The sequence below is a fragment of the Chaetodon trifascialis genome, chromosome 17 (assembly GCF_039877785.1).
Source record: "Chaetodon trifascialis isolate fChaTrf1 chromosome 17, fChaTrf1.hap1, whole genome shotgun sequence".
Lineage (NCBI taxonomy): Eukaryota > Metazoa > Chordata > Actinopteri > Chaetodontiformes > Chaetodontidae > Chaetodon > Chaetodon trifascialis.
In genome coordinates this window covers 17,078,575-17,096,241 of record NC_092072.1, presented here as the reverse complement: position 1 = coordinate 17,096,241, position 17,667 = coordinate 17,078,575, and the positions used below count along the sequence as shown (strand labels likewise).

The window sequence follows — 17,667 nt, the reverse complement described above, 5'->3', positions numbered from 1 at the left end:
GAAACCATTCTCAGAGGTATCTTCAGCAGCAACTAAACATTAAATGAGCCACATATAAAGGTGAATTTAACACTGAACTGAAAAGAGCTTTGAAAAAATGCAAAATGATTAAGAAAAATTACTATTATATAAATTACCACTGTTACTAATTTCTGTTTGTTATTCATCAATTAGCATGATGGGGAGAAATGATGCATTAATTATTTGGATCATTACAGAGTTTACAAAGGCTACACCACAGTAAATCCTGTGCAGATTACACATTGACCATTATTCATGGTACACTGCTGTCATCTAGTGGCAGAGTTTTGTCCCAATTTAATAAAACAGTGCTAAGCAAAAAATAACCTTGAACTTACAGTAACTGAGTGGTGAATCAAAGTACTTCCTTCTCATTTTGTTTGCCTTGTGTTACAGCTGTGTCTGTTGCATTTAGAGACACAATCCATTAAAATATTGACTGGAAAGATTTTTTTTTATCTTGAAGCTTTTTAATTTGATGACAAACAGTATTTGACATATGATTCTATTACCATATCCATCCATGGTGAGTGTAGCAATATTCTCCCACAGAGTTTTTGATGGAATCAGGAATGATGACTTGTGAACTGATTTACACCTTTATATCTTTTCTAATCATTGTCAATTTATTATCCCATTTTCTTTACAGAGCACAGTATGTATGTATGTATGTGGTACTTTTTAACGTAATTAACATAAAACATACGGTTGATCTTTCACCAATTCCATTTTATGACTACATAAAGGAAGAATTCATGTTAAAATAAAGTTTTTAATACAAGTCATGCGCTTTTATTGTGAAGGACGAACATTCAAACCGGAAGTGTTTCCATTCTGTTGCCCTATAGCAGCGACCGTAAGGCGCTAGAGCGTTTTAGATGTTTCTGCCTAATTTTGCTCCATGTTTGTCATAACCCAAAAGAAACTACAACGACGTTAGCTGGACATAACGTTAAAAAAACACGCAGTTATCTGTTTCATGGACTTTTGCAACCTGTACTTTCGCCGCTAACTCCGCTAGCTTGACATGGCTGCTAACCCACCAGGACCGGGCTTTCAGAACAAGACGAGGGTGGCCATCCTGGCGGAGCTGGACAAGGAGAAGAGGCGCCTGATGCAGAGCCAGTCCATGAACAGCCCCGGAGCCAACATCCCCCTGTCGTCCAGACCCAGCCTGAAGGAGGTGAGGGACAGCGCGGAGCAGCAGCACATCGCCGCCCAGCAGAAGGCCGCCCTGCAGCACGCTCACGGCCACTCGTCCGGCTTCTTCATCACTCAGGACTCCTCATTTGGGAACCTCATCCTCCCGGTGCTCCCCCGGCTGGAGCCAGACTTATGACTGAACTTCCCACTTGACATACTGAAAAGTGCTCCAGGTGGACATTAACAACAGCTCACATGCAACTGACTCTCTTTTTTTTTTTCCTGTAATCAGTCTATTGATGATTTAGATGTCCTTAAAGCTGCACTTACAGAATAAAATATGATGTTTGAACGCAGTCAGTGTTGTTCTGTTAGCAGGGATGTGCATAGAGAATCAGGGTCCCCAGAAACTGACAGTGCTGTCAGCCCTCCAGAAATCAATAGTCTGATGTGCAATTAGAGCGTAATAACTCATTAATAAGACACAAATTAGTAATAGTCCAGGCTGCCCAGAGTGGCGACCGCAAGCAAAAGTTGCCCCTAAAACCATTTTGCATCTTAACCATAGAAAACAATATGGGCTTGCTTCTAGCCTATGACCCACCATTTCGTGTTAGTTTTGGTTTTCCAAAGGAAACACTTTGGGCATCACTTTCAGTCCAAACTTTTCTGATGGAGACAGGAATGTGACATATGGGAGGGAAATCACATGCACCTTGAGAGTTGGATGGGCAAAAACATGCAACTGGCACAGGACAAGACACTCTCAAGCTCTCCAAAACTCCAGGTCACCGTGTATATTGGTGAATATTGAAACTACAGTATGTTGTCTACAGCACTAAGTACTGACCTGATCCAGTCGAGCAGGCGATAATAACTTGATATTGACCGCTGTGCTTTTCATCAGTTAATTTCTGTAAATATTTCAACCCCTGCAACAAACAAACAAACAAACAAACAAACAAACAAACAAACAAACAAACAAACAAACAAACACACAAGGTTTTGCCTGTATCTTAATCATAGGTGCTGCAGTCTGCACTCGATTGCTTTTCCCTGGATCCTAATGTGAGTCGATAGCAGAGGTGACGCTATCGCTGATGCAACACACTGACAGGTCCACCCAGCCGGCTTTTCTCACCCACGTCCCCTTGTAAGAAACCAGGTTTTGAGGTGAGTCCGCATGTCGTACAGCATGGCGTTATAGTGGCCTGCTGTTTCTGTCAGACAAACTAAAAGTGTAGGTAGTAGATTGGTCGCAGCTTTAACCCGAAACATCACCGGAGAGAGGTAGCGTTAGCGGCACATGGTTTTGTTGCTAGCTAACGATAGCTAAATAGCCATAGCTGGCTTGTTCATTCATTATCAGCGTGATGTTGAAGGTGAACTAGCTCGTAAGGCAGCCAGCGCACTATCTTAAAACTGACCGAATAGCATATTCCTGACCGATGGAGAAAACTGGCTAATTAGCTGTAACTACATAGCTACATAGCCATTAGCTCTCCGTTTCTTGAGCCCTGAACTCCAAGCTCCCAGTCAGGTTAACGTCAACCTAACCTTTCTCAACCGGTTTCTGTATTCCTTTATGAGAATAAACTGAATATATTTGGGTTATGGACAAAACAGGTATAATATATAGTATTTGGAGATGTCATCTTGGGCTTTGGGAAACAGTAATCAATATTTTTCATCCTTTTTTGACGTTTTATAGACAGATTTGACAGATTCGTCGACAGTGAAATGAATCCCTAGTTGCAGCCCTGCGTTAAACTGAAAGTGATTTAATGCATATAGTGTTTTATATATACTCCAGAATGACAAAATGCAACAAACCTGCGGCCATTAATTCATAACAATGCTGTCACTCCTCTCTTCCTGGTCAGGAGGCCCTGCACCATGGCAGATCAGCTGAGTCCGGATGAGAAGTTACACCTCATTAGCAGGAACCTCCAGGTGGGACACACAAACATACAGCATACTCACAGTGACTAAAGTCCCCCAGCAGCTTGGTCTCATTCATGCCTTGACTTTGTGTATTGCAGGAGGTCCTCGGAGAAGACAAGGTGAAGCAGGTTCTTCAGGAGAGAGAGCTGAGAGTGTACTGGGGCACAGCGACCACTGGCAAACCCCATGTGGCTTACTTTGTCCCCATGTCCAAGATAGCAGACTTCCTCAAGGCTGGATGTGAGGTGAGTAGATCTCGCAGAGCATCTCATCCTTTGTTAAGGAATGCTTCCCAGTGGCTGATTCCCATGTTTTTGTCTCTTCTTCTTTTCCTCAGGTCACTATTCTGTTTGCAGACTTGCATGCCTACCTAGACAACATGAAGGCCCCCTGGGAGCTGCTGGAGCTCAGGGTGAAGTACTACGAGCAGGTCATCAAGGCCATGTTGGAGAGCATTGGCGTGCCTCTGGATAAGCTCAAGTTTGTCAAAGGAACTGACTACCAGCTCAGCAGGTCAGTGTCAGTATGCATGCATTCTCTGACACCGACTTTGTAGCTGCAGCCTGTACCTGAACTACTGTTTTACATCTGTATTGACATGTTTGTCAGAGAGTACACGCTGGATGTGTACCGTCTGTCCTCCATGGTGACAGAGCATGATGCTAAGAAGGCTGGAGCTGAAGTTGTCAAACAGGTGGAGCATCCACTGCTGAGCGGTCTGCTCTACCCGGGCCTGCAGGTAAATCAGCTGTTTTAGATGGATTTCTAACTGTCAGACTTGTCCCACTGCTGTGAGGGACTGATTTCTCTCGGTCTCCTCATTACTCCAATGATAAAACTGACCACAGGTATACATGTGGTGATATAAATACTCCAAATACAAGCTGTTTCTAAACTAGAACAATCAGTCAATGTGATCCTGAGAAAAATGGTATTTGTGTTATGATTGATTGGAGTTGTAAATGTGATTTTTCTTTGTCCTCAGGCACTGGATGAGGAGTACCTCAAGGTGGATGCCCAGTTTGGAGGAGTTGACCAGAGGAAGATTTTCACTCTGGCAGAGAAGGTACCATCTCCCTCCTTCTTTTCTCTTTTATTTCAACCCTTCACTCCCTCTCTCCCCTACGTTGCTGCCCTCTTACCTCCGCTGCTTCATCCCATGTGATCCCATGAAACCGTTTCTAGAATGAGATCAGTATAGAATATAAAGTGTAATTGTAGTTATTGTCTCCAGTACCTGCCCTCTCTTGGCTATGCCAAACGCGCCCATCTGATGAACCCGATGGTACCAGGACTGACGGGGGCCAAGATGAGCTCCTCAGAAGAAGTACGTCACATTTAAAATGAGTCAAGAGTTATATGACCATTTTTTTTGGTGCTTGTGGTCAGATATGACATTATCTTTTCTGGCTGCAGGAGTCAAAGATTGACCTACTGGACTCCAAAGAAGATGTAAAGAAGAAGCTGAAAAAGGCCTTCTGTGAGCCAGGCAACATCCAAAACAATGGAGTCCTCTCATTTGTCAAATATGTCCTCTTCCCTCTGCGTGGAGGTAGAAAACTCCCCCCTTGAATCTCCTTCTGTTGTCTTGGCTGCAGACCTTTTCCTTGACTTGTTTAAAGACTATAAAATGTGTTCACAATTGGTATCATTATGTTTCAGAGTTCTGCATCAAAAGAGACCCAAAGTGGGGTGGAGACAAAATCTACACTGACTTTGAAGATGTGGAGAAAGACTTTGCTGAGGAGGTAGAGCATAGACACACAGAATAAAAGCATTTAAAGTATATTCCTGTGAAAATGCTTAATTTTAACCATTGGTAATCTCTGATATGGTTAGACCATCCATCCAGGGGACCTGAAGGCCTCAGTGGAAGTAGCACTAAACCAACTGCTGGAGCCAATCAGAAAGAAGTTTGAGTCTCCTGAGCTCCGCAAACTTACCAACTCTGCCTACCCCAATCCCTCAAAGACGAGTCAGTATTCTACCCACCTTCCTTACTGTGTCTTCACTCTTTCACGCCATTTTAATCCCAATAATCCAGATATAATGCTGTGATCAGCTCTGCTAAGATTTGATGTCAACTAGCTTCTTGCCATCATCTGTGTGTGTGATCAGAAGGAGCAGGAAAGGGTGCCAAGGCTGGAGGAGGAGGAGGAGGAGGAGGAGAGGATGATGAGCTAGCTCCCTCCAGACTGGACATCCGGGTGGGCAAGATCATCAGTGTGGAGAAGGTGGGATGTGAACATTGTTACTTGATGCCTGATCAGCTGATCAGTATAGCTTTTCCTCAGATGATGCACGTACCTGTATTACTGCCCTCTGTCTCTGTGTTCACATGGGCGTCTTTGTTGTCCAACTCCCAGCATCCGGATGCTGATTCGCTGTACCTGGAGAAGATTGACGTGGGAGAGCCAGAGCCAAGGACGGTAGTCAGCGGGCTGGTGGCCTATGTTTCACAGGAGGACTTACAGGACAGAATGGTGTTGGTGCTGTGCAATCTGAAACCCCAGAAGATGCGAGGGATTGAGTCTCAAGCCATGCTGTTATGTGCCTCTATGTGAGTGTTATTTCTGTTTACACACACAGCACATCCCTCAGCTTCATCTTTTAAAAAATTCCTGTACTCTCTCTGATTGGTTGACTCCTAGTGAAGGGGAGCCCAGGAGGGTCGAGCCTTTGGACCCTCCAGAGGGGTCCTCACCAGGAGAGCAGGTCTTTGTCGAAGGATATGAGACGGGCAAACCAGACGACAAACTCAACCCAAAGAAGAAGGTGTGGGAGAAACTACAGGTATGTGTCCGTCAGATGTTACTCTTACTGTTCACAATAAAGCAAATTCCAATATGTTTTTCTTCTGAATCCAAAATCTGGTGTTTCAGTTATCAGATTTTTTCTATAATGGAATAATGGCTTATTGGAATACATATAAACAGCTATGTTTACATAATGACTGTCCTGCTTTTCTGTCTCCGCAGGTCGACCTGAAGATTTCAGATGAGTGTGCAGCTCAGTGGAAAGACAAACACCTGATGACCAAACTGGGACAGATCACATGTAAGACACTCAAAGGAGGCAACATCAGTTAGATGCACACATCACTTTGACCACAGTTGCTGCTCCTGCTGGCCACATCACAGCAAGAATACTCTCATCAACAAATCACCATGGCAACCAACGGTCACACTTCATATGGATGCTTTCTCGGAGAATGATGGGACATTGATGCTCAAAGTCTCAGATGCTTCGGACTGGCTCAGACAAATTCGGTTACCTTGCTTTGACTTTATTACAAAAGTAAGAGCCTTGGACAAAAAAATAATGATCTTATCAGCCCGATTCATTACTGTGTCTCTTTTTTACTGGGGGTTGTTTGGTGTTCCTAACGCACGTAAATGTACAACTACAATATGACAGAGTTTATGTAACAGACTTACTGCTACTCAGACAAATGAAAGTTTCATTTCATTTCGACGTTCAAGAACATTTCATGAATGTTGCAGTGCTGGTTGATGGTGGAGGTAGCTGATAAGGAATCTCAGGTGTTTAAAAAGGGACTTACAGTATCAGTAGATTTCAGATTAAAATGTCACTGTGTTGATTGCCTTCATGGTAAATGTCAGGGCACTGGCCAGTCTCTCACACCTAATTAATAGGCATGGTTTTATCAGATGTAAATAACAATATGTCTTATTCTGGAAGACATTGGATGGTTGCATTGGGAGTGGTGTTATATGTACCAATGTCTGGACATTAACTGTCATATGATCAAATGCATCATCTCTAATATGAAATAAACATTGAATTCTGTGGCCTGCAGAAATGAAATATGTTTGTGGTAGATGTGAGATACTGCATGTGTGCAGTCACCATATGTGGGTGTCTGTCTGCCGTACCTTTCAAGACAGAAAGCAGAGGACTCGATTTTCAATACACTTAATTTTTATTTATAGAAGTAATAACTGTACAGAATTCTTTATAATCATGAAGATGATGATTTTTGACCCACTACGAAGAGTCGGTGTAATTCACTCCACAATGATTTTGCTGGGGGAAAGCATTTTGTGCAAATAGTGATGAGCTGGATTTTCCAGCGAAAAAGGCTTGGGCCAAGTTTTAGATAAAGAACATTTAATAAAAACACTGACCCCACACTAAGTCTATTCCAGTGTATAAATCATCCAGGGCCAATTGTCACACCCATAGCCCAAAAAGTGGGTTTCAGATGAAATAGATTCAGATTTGTTAGGAAAAGGTGACTCACAGTGCTACTAGTGGAAACAATCACACATAAATAAATAGGACACTTGTGTTACTGTTTTCCTAAAACATTTCTCAGATTATGTTTGGCTGCTACTTGTGTTGGGTTACTAAACCCAAGAAGAAGATTGTGCAGATTATGTAGAAGCATCTAACTGATACTTTAGCAGTTGCTGTAATCAGATGCTTTTCCATAAGTCCCAATTGTTTATCATCTGTAGCTTACAAAAGTGCTTCTATCTGAACTGACAAATGACCTTCCTCTTATTTGTTTACAGCATCCCTTTTTCTCCAATACTATTCCTGTTCTGTCTCTCCACAGTGAAATACAGGACTGAAACTGGGTGTGACAATTTGATTTTACTCAGATCATTCACCAAAGAAAGTGATAAAATACTGATTTGACCTGTCGTGGATGCCGTTGTCAGCTTCTCTGACCGCTACTTGTAGCTCCATGAAAAGTATATTATATTACAACAGGGAAAAAAAAAAGACTAAACAGACAGTTAAACTCTGTACAGAAATGCTTTGTCAAGACAAACCCTTTTCTCTGAGCTGCAGTGACCACTACCTAATTCTACCTCTGGGAGGCCATCTCACACAAGCCAAATATTTACAGTTCAATCAATGTACACCATTTCATCCTGAGGGGCCTTAATAGGAGAAAAACTATAGCTTAGAAAAATACTCCAGAATAAAGCTATCATAAGAAATTGGGAGCAACACATTTGTTTTTTTTTTTTTGCATAAATATGTAGGAAGGCCATTACAGGCTAAGGCTTTTGGAGAAGACTTAACATGCACAACGCTGATAGTTGAGTTACACGCATGTCTCTTGGTAACGTCAGTCCTCGCTGTGAGTTGTCCTTTTACTTGCTTGTAGTCTTTGCTTGTTCCTCTGGCATGGTCCTTAGTTAATCACCATGACACTCTTTCAAAACAGTGTTTCGATTGTGTCGGCTGTCACTCTTGTAGCTGGAGGGGGAAGATGAGAGAATGTTAGACATTACTGCATCAGCATAATGCAGTTACAGGAATACAACTAATGAGCATTCTGTCCTAATCTAATTTAGTTACTGAGACGTGATCATGAGCTACAGGTTATGGCTGGCCGAAGCACATGCTTGCACATTTGACTGGAAAAAGCTGTAGGTGAGCCAGCAGCATTTGTATTCTGTTCATGTGGAAGAGGGCTTGTGTGCGCAATTTTCTCTTATTGGTATGGAGGGCAAAAAATACGCTCTTCAAGGCAATGTTGAACTGCTTAGCTTTTCAACATCATGGTAATGCTAGAATTTGCATTCTGCTTTTTCTGTGACGAGAGTGGCATGTTTGCTATTGATTTATGCTGGTGCTGAGCCATCAGCCTAAATGAGTTGCAGTACACTAAAACACACTGGTGAGGGCAGTGACAGTCCTTCATGACCTCCGCAAAGACAATGGCAAAGTCAAATGGTTACAAATAAAGTTGTTGCTCTTACTTGTTGTTTCAGGAGGTGTGATTCCACTCATATGTTGTACTCCTCCTATTGCTCCGTTACCTTCAACACTGAAGTCTATCTTTGCTGAACAAGCAGGAAGACTCTGTGAAGGGCTGATGCTCCCGTGGGCTGGTTTCTTAGCTACTGGTGGAGGAACTTTGTCAGGCTTCACCCCACCATTAGAGAAAGCAGCAGGCTTTGATTGGTCAGACACCTGCATGAGCTCAGCAGCTAAGCTTTGCTTCAGACTTGCCTGAGCTTCAGGGGAGGAGGCAGCTGTAGTCTCTATAACAACCTTTTTTGTGCTCCTGGAAAAGATAAAGCTGGCTGTAGAGGCTGGGGACTTGTGCATGTCACATCCTTCAATTGATTTCAGAGACAGAGACCCCTGTTCATTGACACTGCTGTAAGGAGATGATCTCACACCCAGTCGGGATGGAAGACCATCTCTTGAAGACATGGCTGCAGTTTTCATGCGTATGGCTTCTTGTAAGCGCATGGAAGGGGAGTTTAGTGTCAAAGAGGAAGTTTTTACTGTCTGAGGAGGAGATTTGAGTGACAGAGACTTGCGAATGGGCTTCTGGGGAGTGTTTTGAGGTCCTGGGATTGAGACTGGGCAATTCTCCTGAACCGGCGCTCCCTGGTTTGTTGACTTGTCCTCCGATAGAGCTTTCACCTGATCTTCAGTCATGTTAACTGATCTGAGACGAACCATCTGAAGTAGGGAGGGGGTGACTAGAGGTATGTTAGCATCTTCTTTGGGAATGGGTGCACTTTTGTGGCGGGAAAGGAGCTCCTTGCTCCTGGCATCTCGATTTGCTACACTGGGCTGCCTTCGGAAATTAACCCCATGGGTTAAATTTTCTGGTGGTAAAGGGGGTGCTACTGGCACAGTAATTGGAGATTGGGCACTGACAGGATGCTCGGAGGGAGACTGTCCTTCAGTAGTCAGAGAGTCTCGCCTCAGGAAGCTGCTGGGAGGATTTAAAGCAGAGACTGATGCTGGGTTCTCTGCTCTTGTAATCACTGGCAAAGGAGATGCCTCCTCTGGTGGAGGTGGATCATTGTCAGAAACTGCTAAAACATTTTGCACTGGTCTGCAAGAAATCTCACAGCTTGTGTTAGCTTCTGAATCTTGCACGACAACCTCTGGTTTGGTGTCAATTACTGTTTGTAAAACAGCAAGGGGTGAATCTGGAATTTGTTCATGTAAAGATGTCTCAGCTTCACTTGAATCCTCAGTGGTTTCTTCAACTTCCTCTGTGCATCTTTCTGAGACATCCAGCTCCACGATACAGCTGTCCATCACATTTGGCACACTGTCTGCCACAAACGGTGGAGGAGGTGGAGGAAAGTCAACCTCATCTCCTCCATCAAATACAGAGTCCCCTTCCATAGGAGGTGGAGGAGGTGGCCAGCAGGACTCTACAACATGAATCTCCTCCTGTACCCTTTGTAACTCATCTGGTGGCGTAGATACTGATGAAGGAGGGGTCTTTCTTGACAGAGGTGGTGTAGGGTGGTATGCTGGGGGAGGGGTAGGTGGTGGTGAGGCCTTACCAATTTTTGGGACCTCTACAGAAAGCATCTGCATGGATGTGGCCTCACTTTTGTCTATCTCGTTCTCACTCTTATCAACTAAAACTGTAACCCCATTCTGTGGGGAAGTTGTGCTGTTCTCAACAGGTAAATGAACATCTGTCGTGGCACCGCTGCTCATTTTTCTCTGCTGTCTATCCACTGAGTGCTCTGTTGACAATGGCTCCTCTCTATGCAGTACTGTCATGGGTTTCTTCATGACAGGAGGGGGATCTTTCTTTTGAGTTGTCTCTTGATTCACGGGGTCCTTCACTACAGGGCTGCTACTCTGCTCTTGCTTCTGAACATCTGCACTTGCTTCCATCTTCTCTTGTGTGGTACTTGGACATTCTCTATTATCCAGCTCGTTGTGAACACCTTCAGTACCCGTTGCTAACGGTGTCTCAGGCTCTGCTTTCCTTTTTGACAATTCTAAGACAGATGTGTCCATAGGTGATTGTTTTTCAACTGAAACTTGCATCTCCTTGATGACTTCAGTCTGGGTTCCTGCTTGTTTGAGTGTGCTGTCCCATATCTGTGCTGGTTTTTGGGCTACTTTGCTGACATTAGGGCAAGGTCCACACAGGAGCTCAAAGGAGCGTTTGTTGTGAACCCATGTCTCTGGAGGAGGAGGACATGGTGCTTTAACTTTGGGAGGTGGTGGGATATTAAACAGTTCTCTGACTTCAACACTCAAAGTCGAAGAATTTTTATTTGGAGTGAGGTCTTTTTCAGTAACAGTGGGTGGAAATCCCTGTGGAGGCAGACTGTGGCTAGATGTGGAAACATCTGGATTGACAGGCTCAGATGTACTGGATGATAGAGAAGTAAGTGAGGAGGAAGGAGAAGCTGCTGAGGATGAGGCCCGAGACACTGATCTTTCTGGTTTGACTGGTTTCTTTTTCTCTTTGTCAGGGGAGTTTGGGGAGATCCCTTTTGGAGAAAGTGTTGGGGTGCCACTCTGACTGGAGTAGCCACTGGAAGGGGACATGGTCCTTTCAAATTTATTCCCTTCCAAAGGAGTTTTCTGTGGGGATGAGCTGCTGGATTCTGTTGCTCCTCCAACATCATTGGAAGAAACCTGTGTGGGGCTCATAGCACTGGAGGAAGCATCTAGAGAGCTGGACCCAGTGGAAATTGGTACAGTGGTGGGCATCTTAATGGTATCTGCGGTAACTGATTTTATCTCATTCTTTGCTACAATATTTTCTGAGGTATTCGCCACCTCTTTAGAAACAGAATCACTGAGGTCTTTGCTCTCGACCAGAACCCTGTTGTTGCTCCTGATCTTATTACTATGCAGAGAGTTTGTTCTCCGTGGAGGTGCCGGTGGTTGCTTGGTCTTCATAACTGAAAGACTACGAGCAAAATTCTGTTTGGTCTGTGCATCCTCCCCAGCAGCCACTGACCCTGAAACAACAGACTCAGACCCATGACCTGTAACGATGATTTCATTTTTACAGTTGGGGCTGCTAATCATGCTAACTGAGCTACGAAGACTGACATGGTCTTGGTCTCCATTAGACTGCTCTGTCTGGCTTTCTTGCCCATTTTGACGCACTCTCTGTGAGTTACCACTACGTGTGCTACCCTTGGAGGATACAGGGGAGGAGTTTGAAATAAGGGTCTTTGAAGACTGTGACTCGCTCCAGTTTGACCCTGATGTTGATGTGGTCATCAGTGCGGAACCATCGCCATCTGATCTTCTGGACAACAAAGGGCTGACTGATGAGTCCCCAGATGCCAGGCTGCTTTTGCTTACAGTCCGGACACTACTGCCATGGTTTACACTGCTGCCACGTGTCCGGCTGCTGCTGCTGCGGTCAATCTCTATAACTTCAACTGAGGCTGGCAAGACCGCATTAGGGATGATTGTAGACAAATAGGTGGCCTGAGGAGATATGGACATCACTGGGCCCTATAAAAAAACAGATATAGAAATTTGACAGCTAAATGTCACCACAAGTGAAGGCAGAAAAAGATAAGATACTAAAGAGTAAAGTTTCTGAAAAATACCTTAATTTGAAAACCATATTGTAACTGATCAGAACTGATTTCATTCTTACCTGGGGTTCCTGGAGGAAGCTGAACAACGTTGAGGGAGAGAAGGAGGAGGAAGTGGTCATGCCAGGAACAGCAACAGACTTGGGTCTCAGGTTTGAGGGGCAGAGATGGGAGCCAAAGCCCTGTTGGTTGAAGGGCTGCTCGTCTTGGTACATTACCTGGAGGTGCTTCCTCAGCAACTGCTCATTTCTGGATGCCTGCTTAGGGGTGGAGAGAGGACCATTCTGAAGCAGTAAAAACACAAAACCTGCAATGGATGTTAAAATGTTCTGCAATCTTGATTAATCTGTTCTGGAGAACCCATTACCTCCAGCTCTGAAAGGTGCACCCTTGCTCCCTCCTTATTCTCTACTGGAGACCCTCCATCAACCGTAGGAATGATAACAACACCTGACTGGGTTCTGGGTTGTCCATTGGGATCAGAGGGCTGGGTAGAAACAAGCTGCTGGAAGGTTGAGCTTCTGTGCAATGCTGGGAAGAGGGCAGATCATGGTTAATAACATTTTTACCCCAAAGATAAATTACATCTACTGGTTTAGCAAGGTTGATGGCGTGGACATACCAAGCTCTTTCTGCACCTGGTTTGGAATACCCATGATGGTGGTCCTCCTGTTCCTCTTCCTGCCCTTATCTAATCTTTTTACTGGATTGAGTGGCTTGAATGTAGAACCTGATGGGCAGAGGAAGAACTCTTATTTTGTGTTATTACAATAACTAAATTTGAGGCAGGTTAGTTGAGTTGCACTATAATGCACTGAAATCAAATGAAGTGAACTCACTTTTTCAAAGGATTTTAAAAAGGATGTTTCAAATATGGATCAGAATACCAATCACACTGTCTTTGTGCACACACAGACACACACAAATACACACAGAGCAGCATACTTTGCCTTCCAGCTGTGATATGTAGAGGCCGCCGCAGTGCTGTCTTCAGATGCTTAGAACTTTTGAGAAACCGAAAAAAGCTTTGACTGTGTGTGTGTGTGCATGTGTGTGAGTGTGTGTGTGAAATTCCTTTTCCTTTCATTTCACACCATAACTGCAGAGGCACCAAGCAGCTGGGAATGAGACGTGCATGCTAACTAAGTGCACGCCTGTGACTCGTCATAAAGCAGTAAACTCAGGAACACAGTTCAAACTGCTTTCATAGACACAAGCACTATGATTAGCTCCTATTTCCCAAAGATGAGCGAGATATGAATGCTTCCTCTCCAAGTCTCTGTCTAAACACAGACACACACACACACACACACACACACACACACACACACACACACACACACACACACACACACACACACACACACACACACACACACACATTCACAAACAGCACTGTCGTTTACCTTGGCGGGTGAGCACAGGCCTAGTCGACACAGCAGAGGTTACTGTGGTATCAGTACTCCCGGTGGTGGATCTCCACTCCGGAGATCCACCCCTGTCCTTGGAGCTGATATCCTGCTCTGGACGCAGAGTGTCTGTGGACTGCAGGGGATACACAAACGCACACACACACGGAACAGTACTTTGTTAGGTGGCATTCTGTGTGTGTAGGAAGTGAAAGGAAAATGATATGATGTTATCCACAGAGCTTTTGGGACACTTACAGCAACGCTCTCATCGTCAGGAAAGTTCACTCCATTCTTGTGTTCTGTGTGAACCAAATAGATGTGATCAGAATCAAAATACGCTCAAAGTTCATCCATAATCATGTAAGTACAGTATCTACAATCAGCAAAGTCATCACAGATAAAAAAGGTGAGTAAACTTTCACCTGCCAGCTGACCTTCATATGGAAAATTCATTAATATCTTTATTGTATTTTACCATAATGAGCTATACCACAATGTTTCAGACAATATGTGGGTAATGTTGTGGGCAAGTCAGACCTTCCTGCTGCAGAATCTTGAGCCCCTCCTGGGCCTCAGTGTGCAGGTCCTCCAGGTACTGTGGCCTGCTGCCCTCAATGAAAACATTCTCCTGATAGTGCTGAGAGGTTGTGTAGTGGACGGCCAACCTCTTCTGGTCTTCATTCCCCTTCGGGCCAGCTGTTGGTATGGCGGAAAAATAGAAGATCAGGGAAAACAGACAAGTATACAAATGTGATTGACTTATACCAAACAACCTTTTGCATAGGCCTGATAATGGACTCCTCATTATCCCTTATATAGCTCATCTTAGTTTGATAAGAGAGAAACTTGCATTTTATGTTTAATGAGGAGGTTAAACAGGTGTAAGAATATTTCCTTTCTTGACCTTTTGTGAGTTTATTTTGTTTATTATATGAAAACAAGCTAAGAGAGCTTGTGAAACGCAGCAAACGTGCAGACTCAACAGGTGTCCATTTGCCAAAACATTTATCAGCTTTGCAGTGACTCTTCTGCACACCTCCACCTGGCATGAGTGTGTTTATCTGTGCACCTTTGACGCAGCACACTCTTCAAATCTCCTCAGCCAAGCGGTTTGGTGGGCAGACGTCCAGGCCTGGCCAGACTCTGAACAGTAAACTATTGCCTGGCTAATCTCCTGCAGGAGCTCTCTTCCACAGTAGTCCATAGAGGATTAGATAATCTGGATTGTCCGCCTAAAAAGATGCCACTGAACCCCATGCTGGGGGACCTCCTGTGTGGGAACTGAACCAGGCTCTCCCTTCAGGTTGGCTTTACTAAATGTCAAAGGACAGCCAAAACCAATGGAAGAAAATTAAGATTTGAAAATAAAATCAAGTACTATTTGGACAGCACTCAGATTCAGGCTATGTAATTCTTTTATGTTATGATTATTTCATTTTGTTTTTGTCTGTTATTATTAATGTGTGTGCTGTTTGGTTTATGCTGTACAGGCTGATATAAGTTGTGTATTTCTGTCATTAGCTTGTCTTGGGTCAACACAAGGTGTCTTCTTTCCCTCCTTTGTCACTTTCAACACTGTCTTCTTCGGTTAGGTAACGCTGTGGATGTACATACTGTACATGTTTGTGTGTGTAAGGTAGCAGACACTCCCACCCCTATCCTCCCACATTCACAAAGGTGAGGCAGCACAGACACAATGCCTTCCCCTGTGTGCAGCTGTGGGAAATCTCTGTTAACCGGGGACTGTCTGATGCAACACAAGGAGCAGAGACAAATTTCATTCAAAACAACCACAGCACAGTGCACATTACGCACATTTAAGGTGTGCTCTAACAACCAGTTGTGATTAATTGGAAAAGCAGCCCTCTCTGACATTCCGCCAGACCCCTGCTGGAGGTTTAGGGGTTTTGGGTGATTTAGATGGAAAAAATCAGTTAAGCCCTTTATCTCATTAGAGAGGACCCCTAAATTACCTTCAACACTAATTCTTGCACGCCAGTGTGTCTGTGTTTGTGTGTGACAAGGAGAAAAGCACAAAATCAGTAATTATCATCACATCTCTGCTCTCAAACAAAAACATGCTACTAATCCATCATCTTCACTGTGCAACACAAACTTTTTAGGGTATATTAAGTAATGATGAAAGGTCATCTTAACTCCAGAAACCCCAATCAGAGCAAAGCTAAAGAGAATTACTGTCGTATAAACCAGGGTTCACTTCTGTTAGCAGCCTAAAGTCAAAGCTGCAGCCTGCCTCCATGTGACTCAGCACTCACCCTTCTTCTTGAAGACAGACAGCAGAGAGTGGATGCTCTTCCTCAAGAAGACCACCATCCCTACACCAGCGCCATATCAGATACCAGATCAAAATATTGTGGTAAAACAAGGCAGGAGTGCAACAAGTCCTCTGTCTGTCAGCGGTGAGAAAAATCAATCTGTTTTACAGGGCAGATCCAGATGAGGTGCGAGGACAGAAAAATGCTAAAAACAGCAGTTTGTCTGCGAGTAAAGAGGCTCTCTTCTCCTCCTGCAGAGCGTCTGAGTGACTTGAGAGGGACAAGTACACAATAAGACCTGCTTCCAGCCAAGCAGCCTGTCCCAGCTGCCTTATCCCTGAGTCTGATACCCTCCTCCCTTCCCCCTCTGCTCTCTCTCTCCCTCTATTTTGCACTGTCGCTCACACTGGCTCTCTCCATTGCTATTCCCTCTCCATTGTCAAATGAACCCCCCCACCAGCAAAACGGCTGCCAAACTTTGGCTTTCAGGAGGCATCCACCCCCACTTAGCTCAATATAGACACGTGTGATTGTGTGTATGCATACACACCACGCATGTTAATCCCCAGTTAGCGAATTTCCTTACTTCAATATGTGTTAGAGCCTGCAAACATAAACCTGTCCAGAAAAAGTGACAAATCTGACGCACATCAACATGTTTTAATGAATTTGTGACCCTTCAGCTTTATCTTGAAACCCCAGAGGGACCCTGACCCCAAGGTTGGGAAACAGTGCTAACATTGCTGTCAATGTTCACAGTATATCTACTATTACCTTTATAATTACTCAAGTAACATGAAAATAAAATCTTTTAAAACAACTTAAATGGAAACGGAAAGCAGAAATATTAATTTAGCCAAAAAGGATCCAGATTGTTACTTTGAATTAACTGCATTCTCCAGCTGTGCACTGCGGGTAGGGATACCTGCAGTGCACCTTGTACTTATCGTTATCAGTTCCAACTGTGGCTGTGATAAAAGCTAAAACACCATCACCACTGATATATTTTCAGGTTGTACAGTTCTATTTGTTGTTGTCCTCTCCCTAATGAAAGCCTTCAGCATTGTGCATCTGTCTGACGCTCTGTCTCATTATGTAAAGGCTACAGGGGCTGCATTTGACAGTAGAGGTTGTGTCCTCACAGTGAAAAGCTTAAGAACTTCCATTTCAATGTACTGTAATGTCTCTTCTGTATCACTGCATCGCTCTCTCCACTGCCCTCTTTCCCCTTTCTGTCTCTGCCAATCTCCCCTCCTTCACATCGTTCTTTTTCTCTGCCTTTCTCCTCCTGTCTGCCCCTTTGCCTTATAGCCACAGAGGTCTAGTTGAAGTTATAAATAGCTGACACAGCCCCGGTTCATCATTGCAACTCTGTGTGTGTGTGTGTGTGTGTGTGTGTGTGTGTGTGTGTGTGTGTGTGTGTGTGTGTGTGTGTGGATGAATTTCTATGCGCCTACTAATGTTTCCTGACAAACTGCAGAGGGTATGAAATACAACACGGCTATGGGGGAAAAAAGAAAAAGGCTGATTGTGTGCCAAACAAGCAAC

The 17,667-nt window shown here is 44.1% G+C and overlaps 2 protein-coding genes and 1 pseudogene across 3 annotated transcripts in view; 2 read left to right on the top strand and 1 right to left on the bottom strand.

The window, feature by feature from the left end:
- Window positions 1-850: 850 nt before the first annotated feature.
- On the top strand, window positions 851-1,418 carry LOC139345542 (SOSS complex subunit C pseudogene; annotated as a pseudogene).
- A 772-nt stretch (window positions 1,419-2,190) lies between these two features.
- Window positions 2,191-6,939, top strand: yars1 (tyrosyl-tRNA synthetase 1). The gene is made up of 14 exons (XM_070984185.1): window positions 2,191-2,337; window positions 3,048-3,117; window positions 3,207-3,353; window positions 3,446-3,621; window positions 3,718-3,847; window positions 4,094-4,174; window positions 4,343-4,435; window positions 4,525-4,660; window positions 4,771-4,856; window positions 4,948-5,083; window positions 5,227-5,342; window positions 5,475-5,668; window positions 5,760-5,901; window positions 6,087-6,939. Exons 2-14 carry the CDS (start codon window positions 3,061-3,063, stop codon window positions 6,195-6,197), a joined length of 1,605 nt encoding a protein of 534 aa, XP_070840286.1. The 5' UTR covers window positions 2,191-2,337; window positions 3,048-3,060; the 3' UTR covers window positions 6,198-6,939.
- Window positions 6,940-7,029: 90 nt separating this feature from the next.
- The window catches only part of nhsl3 (NHS like 3), a 35,146-nt gene continuing 24,508 nt past the window's right edge, over window positions 7,030-17,667 (bottom strand). The window contains exons 3-10 of one of the 2 annotated variants that reach the window (XM_070984184.1): window positions 14,381-14,539; window positions 14,099-14,142; window positions 13,838-13,976; window positions 13,054-13,161; window positions 12,799-12,962; window positions 12,494-12,688; window positions 8,850-12,345; window positions 7,030-8,343 (exon numbers count right to left, since the gene is read on the bottom strand). In XM_070984184.1, the coding sequence (XP_070840285.1) occupies window positions 8,303-8,343; window positions 8,850-12,345; window positions 12,494-12,688; window positions 12,799-12,962; window positions 13,054-13,161; window positions 13,838-13,976; window positions 14,099-14,142; window positions 14,381-14,539 (4,346 nt within the window). In that variant the 3' untranslated portion in view covers window positions 7,030-8,302. Of the gene's footprint in view, window positions 8,344-8,849; window positions 12,346-12,493; window positions 12,692-12,798; window positions 12,963-13,053; window positions 13,162-13,837; window positions 13,977-14,098; window positions 14,143-14,380; window positions 14,540-17,667 lie in introns of both variants that reach the window. The other variant, XM_070984183.1, reaches the window with a different exon arrangement.